Source organism: Protomyctophum parallelum (genome assembly GCF_964188405.1).
Source record: "Protomyctophum parallelum genome assembly, chromosome: 3".
In the NCBI taxonomy this organism is placed as follows: Eukaryota; Metazoa; Chordata; class Actinopteri; order Myctophiformes; family Myctophidae; genus Protomyctophum; species Protomyctophum parallelum.
In genome coordinates this window covers 8803170-8820879 of record NC_139698.1, presented here as the reverse complement: position 1 = coordinate 8820879, position 17710 = coordinate 8803170, and the positions used below count along the sequence as shown (strand labels likewise).

General features: G+C 44.1%; 2 protein-coding genes across 3 annotated transcripts in view; both read left to right on the top strand.

Annotated features, from left to right (window-relative positions):
- Positions 1–2656, top strand: part of LOC310856472 (ephrin-A1-like) — a 16650-nt gene extending 13994 nt beyond the window's left edge. Inside the window, exons 3-4 of the mRNA XM_083761937.1 lie at positions 341–535; positions 1938–2656. Coding sequence (XP_083618063.1) covers positions 341–535; positions 1938–2068 — 326 coding nt within the window. The 3' untranslated portion in view covers positions 2069–2656. The remainder of the gene's footprint in view (positions 1–340; positions 536–1937) is intronic.
- A 7802-nt stretch (positions 2657–10458) lies between these two features.
- The window catches only part of slc50a1 (solute carrier family 50 member 1), an 81911-nt gene continuing 74659 nt past the window's right edge, over positions 10459–17710 (top strand). For both annotated transcript variants that reach the window (XR_014569048.1, XM_083761315.1), the window contains exons 1-4: positions 10459–10649; positions 13500–13577; positions 13969–14092; positions 15146–15307. Coding sequence is in view for 1 of the 2 variants with exons in the window: in XM_083761315.1 (XP_083617441.1) it covers positions 10582–10649; positions 13500–13577; positions 13969–14092; positions 15146–15307 (432 nt within the window). In the remaining variant the exon portion in view is untranslated. The remainder of the gene's footprint in view (positions 10650–13499; positions 13578–13968; positions 14093–15145; positions 15308–17710) is intronic.

Sequence of the window (17710 nt, the reverse complement as noted above, 5' to 3'; positions counted from 1 at the left end):
ACATGCATTTGTATTCCGCTACGACCTTGTAGGTCTGCTATTTTTGAACGACTTTTGAACGACTGACATAGAAACATGGCTTTTTCAGAAAACTGTCAGGATGTAGAAGACATTTTTTTAATCTGAGCTCAGGTCAAAATGGGTTAAGGTTGTTGCATTCCATTTGACATCCTTCTACTGTCACAGCAGCAGCAGCTCACAAATCTTGCTGCTGTGTTTGCACATTGTCGTACTTCACCCAACAGATATGGGAGTTGTTTGTTGTTAGTCATGTTCTCAAACTCTCTTCTCTCTCTCTCTCTCTCTCTCTCTGTGTCTCTCTCTCTGTGTCTCTCTCCAGCCAAGCCGTTGCACCATCACGGACAGGAGTGCATGAGGCTCAAGGTGGAGGTCGTCGGCCACAAAGGCTCCTCCGGCAAGAGCAAAGGAGGAGACAAGAAGAAGGAGACGGAGAAAGAGAAGGTGGCGAACGACCTGAAAGACGACTTCATGGCCGCCGGGGGCGTCCACAACATGTCCAACCGCCTCCCAGCAGGTGAGGAGGAGCTCAGCGCAGAACCTTTTTAGACCAGTGGTTCACAAAGCGTTCAGCCCGCCGTGACCCAAAAGACACGTTAGACCGGGTCCATGTGTTTGGTCCGACGGAGCACTGGTCCGATCGACAACCTACCTCAAACCCTCACCCTAACCCTAACCTCCCCCAGGGCAGCACACCTAAACCTAACCCCAACCCTCACCCTAACCCTAACCTCCCCCAGGGCAGCACACCTAAACCTAACCCCAACTATCTCCCGACCCCCAGCGCACCTTGGACCTTCGGAGCAATGGTCCGTCGGATCATAGTATGCCTCCCAGTTAGACCCCCATAAGAGAGGATTTGTCAACGTTTGTTGAGTATTAGTATTTTAGCTAAGCTTGTAGTTCGAATGTCCAAAAAATAAAATGGGACATGAGTGTTTAAAGACTTTAAGCTGTTCCTCATTTTGCCAGTATAGGTGAAAGTATCACTCTGTCTACTATGGCAATGGCAAACTATTTTGGACTGCGGAATTAAGGGCTGCAAAGCAGTGCAATTTAGCGAAATTGAACACTACTACTACTACTAACCCATATTACGTTTCCAGAAAAGATTTAACGACAGTGCAGTGCGGCTGTATAAAAGCAATGAGACACTTGAGGTCGTTTGTTTTGGAACGCGTACACGTCGAGCAGGGCGACGGCTCTATGCTTAGCGGCGTGCCAATAACCACAATGAAACAAAAATATATATCTGATGTCTCAATTACATTGCTTGACTGTAGTTGCTTAGTGGGAAGTGATGTGTAAAAATAAAAACAACATGATATATTGTTTTGTTATGTAAACACAGAGCACAGTTACTATGCCTTTTAATAGTATAGCACATTACAAACAACGTTCAATTCAAAAGTTTTAAGTGTCAAATCACAGCAATTAAGTTGTCTCAAGACACGTTACATGCAGAGCAAAGGACCGTCAGAGATCCCACTGCTCACCCTCCTCCACCCCAGCTACCACCTGTCGTTTTGGATCTGCTGTTTAGGTACGGGGGATTCGGAGTCCCTATGGTTGGGACTGATGCGCTTGATTTGAGTACCCTAAAAAGCAGATCCAAATTCATCGGGCAAACCATAATAAATATATTGCCCATTTTATATTCAATAAATATATATTCCATCCATTCATGAGTTGTCCTGACTGAAATAGTGTGAGATAATATAATATGGCATAACAATGATAATAAATATAACGTATAGTGGTATAAGAATGTTGTATATGGTGTAATTTAATATGGTAGCAGTCGATGGTCGTGCTCTGCGATGAGGCCGGGTCAACGGTCACACACCTGAGGCTCTGGGAAGGCTCCGTGAAGAGGCATCAAACTTACCTCTCTCTCTCCCTGTCTCTCTCTCTGCCAGATGACCCTGAGGTGCTGCAGGAGGCTACGGTTCAGAGGAGCGTGGGCAGTTCAGGAGTCCAGCTGACCTCTCAGCTGTCTGTCCTGTCCAGCCTGACGGCTGTCCTTCTGGCGTTGCTGCTACTTCACTGACCCCTGATGCACACACACACACACACACACACACGCACACACACCTGCCACTACACGCCTACCACCATTACACAACTACCACTACACCAGTGGTTCTCAAACTTTTTCATTGTCAAGGACCCCCAAATTGACACTTATTCAGCATCAAATGCACCCTTGTGGGTCTGTAACTCATACAAATGTACAAATGGAACCAAATGTTGGTTCCTCCATGATTTATCCCTGGAACTCCCTCAAGGACCCTCAGGGGTCCCCGGACCCCACTTTGAGAACCACTGCACTACACAGCATGACACGTCATTGACACAACATACAACATACAACACCACACAGAGACAATCAATGCTGGGCATTGCAGAGCATGAAGAACATTTCTTTTTTTTAACTGACTGACTGATTTTTTTATATCGTAAATATATGTATGAATGAACATGGACAGAGCTCTCCGTGCGTGTGTGCATGCTAGTGTGTGTGTGTGTGTGTGTGTGTGTGCGTGTATGTTGGGACGTGGATCGTTCCAGATTTCAAAAAGTGTTTTTTTTGTTGTTTGTTTTTATGACGACGGTAATTTGTCCAATTAATTCACCTCATCAACGAACCCGATCCTGTAAATAGTTTATGAACTTTAGCTTAATAATGAACCACTTAAACCCATTCATACTTTGTCCTATAAAGCCGGTGTCACACGGCGACAATAGATCTGATATTGTTTGAAATATATTTTAAAATTTGTGAATGTTTTTTTTTTTATGTATTTATTTTGTATTCTTTTTTTATGTCAACCTTTGATAACATGCCCCCCAAAAAAGGTGAGAGTGGTTAAACTTAGCATGGATAAAGCAGACATTCTTTTTTCATTATCATAAAAAAGGAAAAAAAGAAAAGAAAAACATTTTTAAAGAAAATAGTGAAAATAGCCGATCTACATGCTCACAAACACGTCGAGTCGCTGGATGTTGTGAGCTTGTAGATCTGCTATTTTCACTAATTTGTGTGACACTCATATGTCGAAGTAGTAGGGGCATTACTTTCTGGAAGAAAAACTAAACATTAAAAAAAATATATATATATATATATAAAAAAAAGGTTGAAATGTGGAGATACGAGGTTTTGGGGCCCCGACAGAGGGTCTAAGGATGTGTTCAAATTGCCAGTGTCATTGTTGTATTTCCTCTACATGTAGAGATTATTACCGACTGTAAATGTACTGTAAAGGTTTTTCATAATGTCTCGTCATAATGTGTAGCATTCAATCTGGGTTCTGGCTTGAGAGGATCACCCATTCATCCATTTACTCAGCCATTCATCCATTTACTCACCCATTCATCCATTTACTCACCCATTCATCCATTTACTCACCCATTCATCCATTTACTCACCCATTCATCCATTTACTCAGCCATTCATACATTCAGTGGCTCTCAAACTCTTGGTACGCATATATACGTAAGCCGCACGTAAACTCTGAGAGTGTGCACAAATGTCACTCTCAGAGTTACAGACATGTTAAAATGGTCCACTTGGTTCATGCCCACTGAGCACTTTTCAGGCTATTAAATGTCTAAAAATACATCTAAATGACCGTCTAAAAATGTATTAAAAATGAACATTTATTAGCGGTCTATAGGCTTAGATTAGACGTTGAAACGACGTTGTTCCAACAGATATATAGCCCGGTTTTAGACGTATATCTAACCCATTCTGAACGGGCACCCATTTTGGTGTCAGCATCATGTTATGCTTTAGTGGCGCGATACGAGCTTGTAGGTCTGCTATTTTTGAAAAATCGAAGAGCGACTGACATTTCTAGAATCTGATCTCAGGTCAGAATGGGTTAATCAGACCAGTGTGTGTCCAGTGGAAACCTCGTGTGAATCTGATCTCAGGTCAGAATGGGCTAATAGCCGACTATTGCTCAGCGCAGTTAAAGCAACTATCAATCATTTAGCATGGGGACCCCCTGGAGTCCCCCCCGCGGACCCCTGGGGGTTCCCCGTGCCTCACTTTGAGAACCGCATGCGTTCATTCACTCCGTCCTGGTCCAACACACTGGCCGGGGTCCAGATATGGGCCGGGCCCGATGTTCTTATCCCATTCTGACCTGAGATCAGATTCATACGAGGTTTCTGCCGGACACACACTGGTCTGATTAACCCATTCTGACCTGAGATCAGATTCTAAAAATGTCAGTCGTTCTTCGATTTCTTTCAAAAATAGCAGCCCTACAAGCTCGTATCGCGCCACTCGGTGGCGCGATATGAGCTTGTAGATCTGCTATTTTTCAATAGCTAAAGCATAACATGATGCCAGCACCAAAATGGGTGCCCGGTCAGAATGGGTTTAAACGAGGACAAACACAAAGGACTAGCATTGTACATCATAATTACTCATTTTCAATCCAACAATAATGATTGTGAAATGGACCATTCTGCATATAACGAGTACTTTTGCATTTCGTACTGTAATTTTGATGCCAATACTTTTGTATTTGGGAATTTCTTTCTGAAAGTTTCTACATTGCGGTATTGCTATACTTGTAAAATATCCTGAGTATACTTCTTCCACTAAGTGTGGCCCACAACATACTGTACCCCTGGATAGAAACGTATACAGTCAGTAATGTTTATTGTTTTGTTTTCTGTGTAAAACGTGTGCTTATGTTTTTTTTTGTTTGATTAACGCTTTGTATGTAAATTTGTACATAGAGAAAGTTATATGGGGCAGGGCGGGGAGTGTATAAAATGTGAACAAAAAACATCTTTTTGTGAAATAAAAACAAATAATGACATTGGGAGGTCATTGCCTGGTTTTTAAATTATTTTGATAAATAGTATTTGTCTCAGCCAATGTTATTTTGTGTACCTATATGATATATATGATATGAGAGGGCAGACTCTGTCAATGTATTTCAATGGGAATGGAGCGTTTTGCTGCCATTTTGAGGATTTCTGCAAAAAAGGCGCTGCATTCCCATTGAAATGCATTGGCAGAATCCACCCTCATACAGTAGGTAGAATTAAAGTGCTGTGCGTGACCGACCGTGCCCTGAATGTGTTGTTCCCTCTGTGAGCAGGATATCTAGAGCAGTTATGAATGCATTTGCTTACTTATGAATGTATTTGCATATAAAACGTATAGTGGAAATGTTGGCAATAAACCAAGGAAGAACTGGTTATAACTTGTCATGCAAATTGGGGCGTGACTTCTGAATAGATTAAAAATCAGGACGGGATGTTTTAAGCACTATGTTATACTTTAGCTATTGAAAACTGGGGGTCTGCAGCAGCCAAACGCAGATAATTCTGGGGGTCCTTGATATGAAAAAGGTTGAGCACCACTTTTTCAGAAAACATTTGTCAAGACAAAAAAAATTAAAGACGTTTTTCTTTTTTTATCGGCATCCAGTCTAAATGGGTTTGAGAAAACACTTTGAGAAAAAGGTTATAGTCCCAGTACTGTCACAGTATTTGTCACAAATTATATTTCTGTTCTTGCGACACGCTTTCATGCTTCCGCAATATTACTATAGGATGACATTACTCGGGATTCGGTGAAGGAAAAGGCTTAATCTTTGCAGAGAAACCTCTTCTGTTTGTTTATTGAGTTACAATGCTGCAATAAACAATACAGTTACTTTGTGATCATCCATAATAAACCTGGAAGTGAGTTGATCTGCATTTCTATAGCACCATTATCCAAAGTGCTTTTGCCACCCACCCATCCACCCATCCATCCATCCATCCATCCATCCATCCACTCCCAGAATTGTCACCATCTCTCCTGGTCTTCTGTGGCCTATTTCGATCTTGTTCCCTCGCTCACTCTTTCATCCTGCAGACATGCTTTACAGAGGGGGGGGTGGAAGAGGGTACCCTGCAAGCAAACTGACACCCAGGTGAGATGGTGTTAGCAACACCTCTCACTCTCTCTCTCTCTCCCCCTCTCTCTCTCCCTCTCCCTCTCTCTTTCTCTCTCCCCCTCTCTCTCTCTCTCTCTCTCTCTCTCTCTCTCTCTCTCTCTCTCTCTCTCTCTCTCTCTCCCTCTCTCTCTCTCTCTCTCTCTCTCTCTCTCTCTCTCTCTCTCTCTCTCTCCTTTTTCTTAATACTACATCATTCATTTCCATCTAACGCAGCCTTGTCCTCATGAGAGTGCAGTCTCTGTCTCGACTCCTCACTCACTCACTCACTCACTCACTCACTCACACACACACATACACTCACACGCACGCACACATACGCACATCTCTCTGCTCTCTGTTAAAAGTCACCACGGGCTGTTAAACCAGAAAACGTATACATAACATATGCATTTACCTTCCAAACGACTAGATAAAAGTAGGCCTACTGTCTCACAGTATATAATCATTATAAATATCACCAAAATCCCCCTTTTTTCCCACCCTGCCTTTGTATACAATCTCTGGGAGATGCTGAAGCACTTATTATAATACATAATCAAATGAGAATAAATTATGTATTTGCACATTCTTTCATATCCAGACTTGATTGCAGCTATGTGTTCTATTCTTTGGTCTCTTAATTGAACTTTGATTTGCTTTGATTTGGTTTATTTGATATATTCAAGATACAGTTCAAAAAGAGCAGTACAGAATTTTCAGGATTGCACAAAAAGTCAAAGACTTAATTCCATTGTTGTCCAAATAAATAAATACAGCATTATGGTATAGGAAGAACATGCGTTGACTAAAATCACAATAATGGACATTACAACGACACCATCATAGATCACTAAACAAAACAATAAATAGAAGATAAATACAGCACTATTCTAGCTTGCCAGTTTTTCAACATATTTTTTTAAATGTTCAAGGACTGGGCAAATTTAATTTCCCTTGGGATTTTGTTCCAGTCCTCCACCCCCGTATCTATTTAAATGAGCTTCTGCCTACCTTATTCCCTGCAAAGACTTTACAACCCCACAAGTCAACAACAAAGGCATGATGATGACGACACCCAGGCTGGAGACACAAAGATCACTCACTTCAACTCAGCTCAACACAGGTTTACAGGTGTAAAAACAAGAGGATGAAAGGGTTTATAAATAAATGCTAAATGGTGCATTTATATAGTGCTTTACATAGATTGTTTGTGCATTACACCATCCACACACACACATCCATGCACAGATGGCGGAGAGAGAGGAGACTAGAACCTGCTCATCGGGAGCAATTAGCCCATTCTGACCTGAGATCAGATTCTAAAAATGTCTATTACATCCTGACAGTTTCATTATTAACCCATTCTGATCAGATTCTAAAAGTGTCTTCGATTTTTCAAAAATAGCAGACCTACAAGCTCGTATCGCGCCACTCGGTGGCGCGATATGAGCTTGTAGATCTGCTATTTTTAAATAGCTAAAGCACGACACGATGCTAACACCAAAATGGGTGCCCGGTCAGAATGGGCTTAGGGGTTCAGCCAGAAATCAGAGGTTATAGATCAGGGTGACACAGCGGGGTCTTCCATTTTCAGTTCATCACAACAATTAAAGACGTACAAATACACTAATATGAAAAAAAGGAGATCATCATTATATAGAGTTAAAGAAAGTTAAAAAAAAAAAAGGGGGCGCTCTTATCATCATACACCACCAGTAAGACGCCTGAGCGCGAGAAGCGACCTCGCCCTAAAGGGTGCACTGGCCATATATGGAGCGTATCTTGAGTGTATACACTGTGTACAGGGTGTAATGAGGTCGGTCAGATCAAGATATGGAATGTCAGAACAGGTCAGCTCCATATATGGAGATCTAAGGGTGGCAGTGGGGACGGTGTATTGAGTGTACAGGGTTTGATGAGGGCCCAGGTAGGGGGTGGCAGTGGGGACGGTGTATTGAATGTACAGGGTTTGATGAGGGCCCAGGTAGGGGGTGGCAGTGGGGACGGTGTATTGAGTGTACAGGGTTTGATGAGGGCCCAGGTAGGGGGTGGCAGTGGGGACGGTGTATTGAATGTACAGGGTTTGATGAGGGCCCAGGTAGGGGGTGGCAGTGGGGACGGTGTATTGAGTGTACAGGGTTTGATGAGGGCCCAGGTAGGGGGTGGCAGTGGGGACGGTGTATTGAATGTACAGGGTTTGATGAGGGCCCAGGTAGGGGGTGGCAGTGGGGACGGTGTATTGAGTGTACAGGGTTTGATGAGGGCCCAGGTAGGGCCGGGCCTTAATTTTCGGGCCTGTTGAGAACTCTATAGTTTGATCTCCTCCGTGAGAGTGTGGAGGTCGTACTGCTGGGGCAGGTCAGAGTGTGGAGGTCGTACTGCTGGGGCAGGTCAGAGTGTGCACGCATCTAGCCTGGTTAATAAACCAGACTAATATCGCACGGACCGCGGGATATTAGTCTGGGGAGGCTCAGCTTGGATTTCATTTCCAGGGGGGGGCGGGTTGAAACATTTTCTCTTTGACGCAATTGGTCAGAGCTACTGTCAGTCAAAGGTCTCAAGCATTGAAAGTCACTGTACCAAAGCCCGCCCATATTGCATACCGTGTCCCGATTGGCCGCCCCCATTTCTCTGGTGTAGGAAATGGGCATACAATTGAGCCTCTCCAGACCGTAATCCGCCGGCAGGCAATTTACTTTTGCCAACGGCTGATTCGGTCTGGTTTATTAACCAGGCTAACCACGCATCCGCCTGGGTGACGTCAGACTGCTGGGCAAGTGCACGGTCCCTTTGGCATGGGATGAACTTTGACCAATGAATCACAATGATCTGGGCACCATATATGGGGGCTGATGTCACGTGATGTCACGATGACCTGGGAGCTTGCCTGGGGTGAGCGATGGGGAGTTGAGTTAGGTGACGTGACAGAGTGACGGGGATTGTGGATTAGGTGTCAAAAACGCAAGGTTTCATATACCGGGTAGTTAACTGCGACGGACTACCAGGCCAGTCAGTCTCAGAGTTACAGACCCATAAGGCTGGGTCCATTTGGTTCCATACACTCTCAGAGTTACAGACCCATAAGGCTGGGTCCATTTGGTTCCATTGTACACTCTCAGAGTTACAGTCCTTTTGGTTCCTCTCAAGTGCCCTGGACGTCACTTTGAGAAATAATACCACTTCAACTGGCTTTGAAAGTTCCTTTAAGAAGTTTCAAAAGGATTATCTTAGATGTATACAGTCCAACACCTGCACATGTTTGGATATTATGTATAGCCTTGTTCATGCCTATATAATTATTATTTCTGTTAATATTTTCTACATAAAAATGTAATATTAGCACTTTGGTGATTTGTTGTATATATTTCATAGGTACTTTGAGGTGTATCATGGATGTTTTATTTGCTGTTCTGACTGTAATGTGACATAGTAGTATTGAAATGCCATTTTATTTCTGCCTCTTGGCCAGTTCCCTGCACTTGTAAGACGCAGCCTCAATGTGTTTTTGCTGGTTAAATTAAGGTTAAATCAAATAAAAAATAAACTGAGAGTTAATTTTTAGGTTCCATCTCACGGTCACACTGGACCATGGAACCGACCATATATGGTAGCGATAGACCCCCATGTTATGTATGCTCAGGATGAAGTCATTGGAGCCTGCAGGGATTAGCTAAATGTTCTTTTATCATTTGATCTTTTTTTTTTAAACATTTAAAATCCCCTTCACCTTCTCATTCAGTTATGCTCGCCATGTCAAATCATTCACTGTAATCCACTTAGAAGTTAGAACACACACAATCAAAGTTGCTATGATATATTATATCGTAATATTTTTGTTCGCCTACAATAATTGGAGTTCCTTGTTGACATTTTGAGGAACATATGGTACTTTATGTTGCGTCTGCCTGCCTGCCTGTCTGCCTGCCTGTCTGCCTGCCTGCCTGCCTGCCTGCCTGCCTGCCTGCCTGCCTGCCTGCCTGCCTGCCTGTCTGCCTGCCTGCCTGCCTGCCTGCCTGCCTGCCTGCCTGCCTGCCTGCCTGCCTGCCTGCCTGCCTGCCTGCCTGCCTGTCTGCCTGCAGCCTGCCTGCCTGCCTGCCTGCCTCTATCTATCTATCTATCTATCTATCTATCTATCTATCTATCTATCTATCTATCTATCTATCTATCTATCTATCTATCTATCTATCTATCTATCTATCTATCTATCTATCTATCTAAATAAATAAAATTCAACAATGAATAACGTAATACCATTATCATGACATCATTATATTCATACATTGTGTTTCACAGTCAAAATAAAGTCTACACCCCTCCTCCACGACACGCACACTCCACCCATTGGCTCTTTGGACCCGTCACTCTCCGCGTCACCACCGCGTGCCTAGCTAATGCATCTCGGCGTTTCTCTATTGGCTGCAACCCTCCCCGCCCACACGCCCTGCTCGGCCAATCGGAGCCGCGGAGCCCCAGGCCACTGATTACAAACACGGAAATAACAACAAGAAGAAGAGGCTCTCTCTCTGCTTCTTTTATTTCTCATCATAGTTCTTCATTAATAAAATAAAAAACGATTAAACAAAACAAGTGACCTAACGAAGCTCCGCGTGGTTCCATGGAGCTGCTACAGCTGCTGTCATGGATATGCATCCTGTTCTCTGTCGGGATGTTCTCCACGGGACTGTAAGTTAAATCATAATTATAGACTAAAGATTTTAGACTCTCAGAATCAATGCATTTGATTGATTCTGACATTCATGTCAGAATCGATTCTGAATCGATCAAATACATCTACGAGAGTCTAAATCTTCAGGCTGTAAGACAGTTAATGCGAAATCAAAGTAAAAACTCAATTTCTAAACCCTCCGCCGTACGAGGGTGTCGTGCCACTGATCTCCAAGCCCAGTGACAGCAGTGTCATGGAGTGTGGAATGGAAGCTTTGTTTGTCTGTGCTGCTCTCTCTCTCTCTCTTTGCGTGTTTTTGCAATAATATAATGTCAGAAGTGACAGCTCCACACCCCGAGGCGTGTGAAGTCACTATCTGTATAAATAAACACAATCTGATTGAGACTGTCAACCCAGTGGATTGGAATGAATCAAATCTGTTAAAATAAATAAATAAACACAATGTGATTATATAATATTGAAGTGAAACCCATTAGAATTAACCCTGCAGGTCTGATTGAATAAACAAATGTATTTATTTTATAAAAACCTATCTCAAACCATTTTTATCATTTATCATTTCATAATGTTATGTTTTCTTTCTTCGTAAATTACATTTCCCGGGTGGGTGGTGAAGTTTCAGCCAATCAGGGAGAGAGAGATAACTAATTTATCAGCTTCAATCCTATAGTGTTGTTTCAGAACTTCCAGTTCCAATTTCTGTCTGCTGTTTTCTTTGTGTCATCACTTCCAATAACACATCTTGCTTATCCTGTATATCCTGTGTGAGTTCGTCCCATCCGAAAAATCATTTTCTGCTTCTCAGAGCAGGAGAGACGTGGAGACTATACGGTCACTGAACAAACACACTGTAGCAATGAGCACAATCACAATATAGAGCTATATATAACACTTATTTTAACAAAGAAATGTCACTTACCCTACCTTTTAAAGAGTAGCTGCAGATGGTAAATGGTGCATTTATAGAGCACCTTTATCCAAGGCGCTTTACATATATTGTGCATTCATACACTGATGGCGGAGGAAACCATGCAAGGCACAAACCAGCACATCAGGAGCAATTAGGGGTTCAGAGTCTTGCTCAAGGACACTTCGACACTAACTCTGGGAGAGCCCGGGTTCGAACTAGCAACCTTGCGGTTACCATCCAGCCACTCTACCCCTGAGCCACCGCTGCCATCAACTGTATACTCTTACTGTATACCTAAGGTGTAGCAGCAATAGAGCAGTAACAGATATTGAACACAGGCCTTGTGCAAATAGTCTCATGTTGTGTGCAGACGAGACATAAAGGAAAGTAGACCACTATAGACCAGTGGTTCCCAAACTCTTCAGGTCGAGACCCAACAGGAGAGATTAGACATTTTCTCCGAGACCCAAACTAGTGAAAATAGTAGATCTACAATGTAGTCGCTGTATGTGTGAGTGAATTCCTCCAATATCACCCACCCTCCCCGCCCAGTTTCCCTCCCCCAAACACGGGCCAGTTGTGTTCGTATAGACGCCAGACAAAGCCGGATGCACCACTGGTGGATTTGATTTTGAACCCACAACCTCCGTGGCGGTGGGCAATGTGGGCATGGACTTTACCACTTCGCCGCCCCGGGGTGCCTCCTGGAACACTGCTTCTCAAACATGTTCAACTGAAGGACCCCCACATTTGACCGGAGTGGACCCCCTTTTGAAAAGGTTTTGAATTAGAATGAATATTTCGGTACTTACATTTTTACATTTTTAAAGACAGTTGTGTTATAAAGTCAGGTTTAGCACCGAAAAGGTGTAGGCTGAAGCCAAAGCTTATTATGCCTATACCCTTTTTAAGAGTAACATTAGTTACTGACAAAACTAAAACTAAGTAAGAAAACGAAAACGAAAAAACAACAAAAGAAAAACAGTTTTTGTGTCAGGTTCCCCCAGGAGAGAAGGTTTATGAAGTGCTGTGACAGTAGCGTTTCCAGGAATTACATTTTGGGCATGCAAGATGTCCCCCCCCCCCCCTGTCCCCCCCCCCCTGTCCCCCCCCCCCCCGCACAATCAAAAGCACAAAAGGTTTTCAAAGAGATATACCCGTCAGACGAGCAGTCTACAGAGGCTGAAAGGCATGCATTTGCATTCCAATGTGAATTGAGGGGCACGCTCTACTGCGCACAGCGGCCAATCGGCTTCTCAAAGTTCTCACTAATAGTTCTCAGGTCTGGTGTTTGTCCTCTTTTCTTTTCTCAGTGTATGGATGGATAATTGGACAAGCAGAAATGGATTTCCGCAATTAGAGATATGCCACTGTGCTGTGAGCTTGTGCACCACTAGAGAAAGTCTTCCATTTCAAAATGATCAATGATGATGATGATTGCTTTTGCTGTGACGATAGTGGCCTTGAGTCTTAAACCTAAATATATGCTCCGTCATTCCGTACGGCACATAGCTCTGCTATTTGACAGTCGTGTGCCACTGTCATATAGTTTTAGTATGTTGTGTCACGCTGTCCAACTCAACGGAGATGAGAAGATGATAAATAATGACTCAGTGATGGGGCCCATGGGGGACATTCTGAGAGGTGTTGGTGATGTACTTCCCTGTTCATTCTTTTGCCACACACACACACACACACAGCTGGTCTGTCAACCAAATGCATTGCTCCTGTAGAGGATGTGGCTTGCTTTAATAGTGCTCACTTCGACAAAATAGTAATATGTGTGTGTGTGTGTGTGTGTGTGTGTGTGTGTGTGTGTGTGTGTGTGTGTGTGTGTGTGTGTGTGTGTGTGTGTGTGTGTGTGTGTGTGTGTGTGTGTGTGTGTGTGTGTGTGTGTGTGTGTGTGTGTGTGTGTGTGTGTGTGTGTGTTCGTCAGGACGGACCTAAGAAAGATGAGAGCGACAAAGAGTGCTGACAATGTCCAGTTCCTGCCGTTCCTCACCACCTGCCTCAAGTAAGTGTGTGTGCGACATGTGGTGTGTGTGTGTGTGTGTACTGTCAGTGTGTACATACGTAGTGTATTGTTGATTGATGATTTAAGCATGTAAAAACATGTTTTTCAGCAAATACCTTAGTTATGCCAACATTGTCCTTATGACTCAATGAAAAAATACCACACAGAAAAACCCTTAATCTGCGTATTCACTCAAGTGGCTAAATACTAGGCAGTGGGGGGCAGTGTCTTGTGTTTTCCGAGCGGAGACGTGAACTCGTGAAGACCTCTAGTCTGGTCACAGTAGAATGTCTTGTTGAATGTTTCTAACCGTACTCTCTGGTCTCTACAGTAACCTGGGCTGGTTGTATTATGGGATGTTTCCAACGGTACTCTCTGTTCTCTCCTCCAGTAACCTGGGCTGGTTGTATTATGGGATGCTGAAGAGAGACGGCACTCTGGTCCTGGTGAACACCATCGGAGCCTTGCTGCAGTTCCTCTACATCACCTCCTACCTCTACTACAGCAAACACAAGGTCACAACTCCACCCGTAACACCTACCACCTAATGTACTACAGCAAACACAAGGTCACAACTCCACCCGTAACACCTACCACCTAATGTACTACAGCTAACACAAGGTCACAACACCACCCATAACACCCACCTACCACCTAATGTACTACAGCAAACACAAGGTCACAACACCACCCGTAACACCCACCTACCACCTAATATACTACAGCAAACACAAGGTCACAACTCCACCCGTAACACCCACCTACCACCTAATGTACTACAGCAAACACAAGGTCACAACACCACCCGTAACACCCACCTACCACCTAATGTACTACAGCAAACACAAGGTCACAACACCACCCGGCACCCATAACACCTACCACCTAATATACTACAGCAAACACAAGGTCACAACACCACCCGTAACACCCACCACCTAATATACTACAGCAAACACAAGGTCACAACTCCACCCATAACACCTACCACCTAATATACTACAGCAAACACATCTTCACTTAAGTTTATTTACATGAAGTCTACACAATTAGAGAATTTAGAATAATTGTTCTTTTGATCAACGTTTGCCTGTTATCTCTCCTATGGTACCAACAACAATACAGCATGGAAATGTGGGCATAGTTTCTTTTAGTTTTGGCCCCTGCAAGGCTAAATGTCATCAAATGGTGGTCCGTGGCTCAAATGCAGAAAAACTAATGGGCTTTGATATGAAAAGGGTTTACATAAGTAAGTAAGTAAACACACAGGGCTGTATTTTGCGTGTCTTAAGTACCAGGTCTTATTCCCTAACTTGAGTAAACTAAAGACCTGGAGGCGTGATCAATGCCATTTGGCTATTCTGAGTGGCCAAAGAGCATTGACCACGCCTCCAGGTCTTTAGTTTACTCAAGTTAGGGGATAAGACCTGGTACTTAAGACACGCAAAATACAGCCCGTTACTTTCCACCACTGTCTACCAGATTGGGCGTGTGTTTGTGTGTACTCACTGTGTTTTTCTTGGGTGTGTGTGTGTGTGTGTGTGTGTGTGTGTGTGTCTGCGTGACAGAGGCGCGTGTACATCCAGACGCTGTGTGCCTCGGCCGTGCTGGCGGCTGGGTGGGTGTACTTCGCGGTGCTCCTGCCTCCGGGGGAGTCTCGTCTGGACCAGCTGGGACTGACCTGCAGCCTGGTGACTGTCAGCATGTACATGTCCCCTCTCACTGACCTGGTACGACCAGCACACACACACACGCACGCACACACACACACGCACGCACGCACGCACGCCATTTTGGAAAGAACTTGGGCCCCTTCCCTACTTTCTTCACAGGTGTTGCTGATGATACCAATGAAGGCTCAGTCTGTTCCGTTCTAGTCTCGGGAAACCCAGATGTTTCTTTACGGTAGTTCCATTCCGGTCAAACAGAGTCAGGGACGGGTGCTGTTGTGCATGTTGGCTCACTGTACCATGTACCTGTCTAAATACTTCCTTAATGTAAACGAAGTCCACACCCACAACACCAGAGGGAGTGCAACAAACCATGTACCACCCAGATTCGGCACAAACAAGGGACTAAATTATTTTCGCTCCTATGCCACCAAAATGTGGAACGCCCTACCAACAGTCATTAAGACATGTGGATCCCTTGACTCCTTCAAAACCGCTCTCAAAGGGCACCTATACGGATGGCTGCAATTCGAAACTGGCCTCTGTAAGATCTGAATCCCCCCCACCCCACCCCACCCCCCCTTTCCCCTCACTGTATATGTATCTTTTCCCTTTTTGCTTCCTATATGATGAATTCCTGTTCTGTTCTTTAGCTACATAGAAATGTCTATTTGTATGTCTCTAAATGTTTGTATGTATCTAAATGTTTTGATGCATTGAACAATGTGGACCATGTTGTAAACAAGTGTAATGCTTAATTGGGTCGTCCACTCACAGTTAACAGTCTTTGTATTGAGTTTGTGCTTGAAATGTACTGTAAATTCTGCAAACTGTTAATAAATATTTCAATCAATCAATCAAAACTGGAAACACTCTGCTACGGTTTCCATATGGTTGTGTAACTCTGAGACGGGTCCATTTGGTTCCATTTGTACACTCCCAGAGTTATGGGGGTTCCTTGAAGTTAAAAAAACCACTGCACACTAAATGGAACAGAGCCTTTATAGAGGGTATGCGTGTGACATCATCACCATACCAGGATGCTATGCGGAAATGCCCACTGAGTGGCAAAAAACTACTTTCTGGCCTCGATAGCCCCCATACATCCACACAGAAAAGTCATATCTGATTGCATTAAATGACTTTAAACTCGCTTTGCCACCCGATCTGCCATTCACTTTATGCATGCACACATACCCTCTATATTGGTATCATCGTTAACACATGTGAAGGAAGTAGAGAAGCTGCCCGGGAGTAGGAAGATTTATTCTGTGTGCGTTCAATTCAAAGGGCTTTATTGGCATGAGAAAACATGTCTTTCAGCAGTCAGCACGGACACGGTTGTTATATTAGGTACTAATAGTGACAACCTATGTGCACACACACACACACACACACATGTGCACGCACACACAGACTAAAGATGCACAGATCGTGGGTATATCTGTGCAGGGAGGAGCGTATCGTTGCTAACGGGTGTAAACCTCATTATGTCCAATGTTTGTGTTGCAGATTTTGAGCTTGTAGAGCTGCTATATATATATATATATATATATATATATATATATATATATATGAGAAACGGGGTTTCTACCCTACAGCTGTCTGTCTATTTATGTACTGCACAAAATGTTCTTCAGTACACGGCTCTCTACCAGCGCCGCAGTGCTGTGCTGCTCAATACAGCTGTCTCTCTGTTCTTTATGTCTTTATATCTCATCCTGTTTGTCTCCTTCTCCTCTCTCAACCCCCCTCCCCCTCCCCCCCCCCCCCCCCCCCCCCCGTCGGTGTGATCCTTCTTAATGTTTCCTGTCTTTCTTCCTCTGCTGCATGTCTTCCTGTTGTTGTTCTGGCTCTGTTTGTGTCTCCTGTCGCCGTGGCGACTGCGTTGTCCTCTGTCTGTCTGTCTGTCCGTCCTATGTCTCAGCATGTGTCTCCTGTCTCCGTGGTGACACAAGAGGACAGACTGCGTTGTCCTCTGTCTGTCCGTCCGTCCTATGTCTCAGCATGTGTCTCCTGTCTCCGTGGTCGTGACACAAGAGGACAGACTGCGTTGTCCTCTTGTCTGTCCGTCCTGTGTCTAGGACCGTCCGTGTTTGGTGTCTCACGTCCAGAAGGCCTGTCACAACAGTAGTATATACATGTAGTATAATAATAGTACTACACACTCGTCTGATAGCAGTTATCGTCAGATAATCGCAATTGATGATTGTAATCGTCGTGATGTTGAGAATAGAGTTCTCATCTGGCCCAAAAATTAAGGCCCGGGCCCGCCCTACCCTAACTGGGCCGGCCCGACCCTAAGAATTACCGTAATGTTCGGCCCGAAACCCGACAAAGCCAGACTAAAAAAAGAAGGGGAAAAAAAACCCGCCACTAAATGGCTAGCACGGCGGGGGCCGTGGGTTCAGTGTGAGAGAGAGAGGGAGAACGGAGTTCAACTGACTTATCGCAGAAATAAAG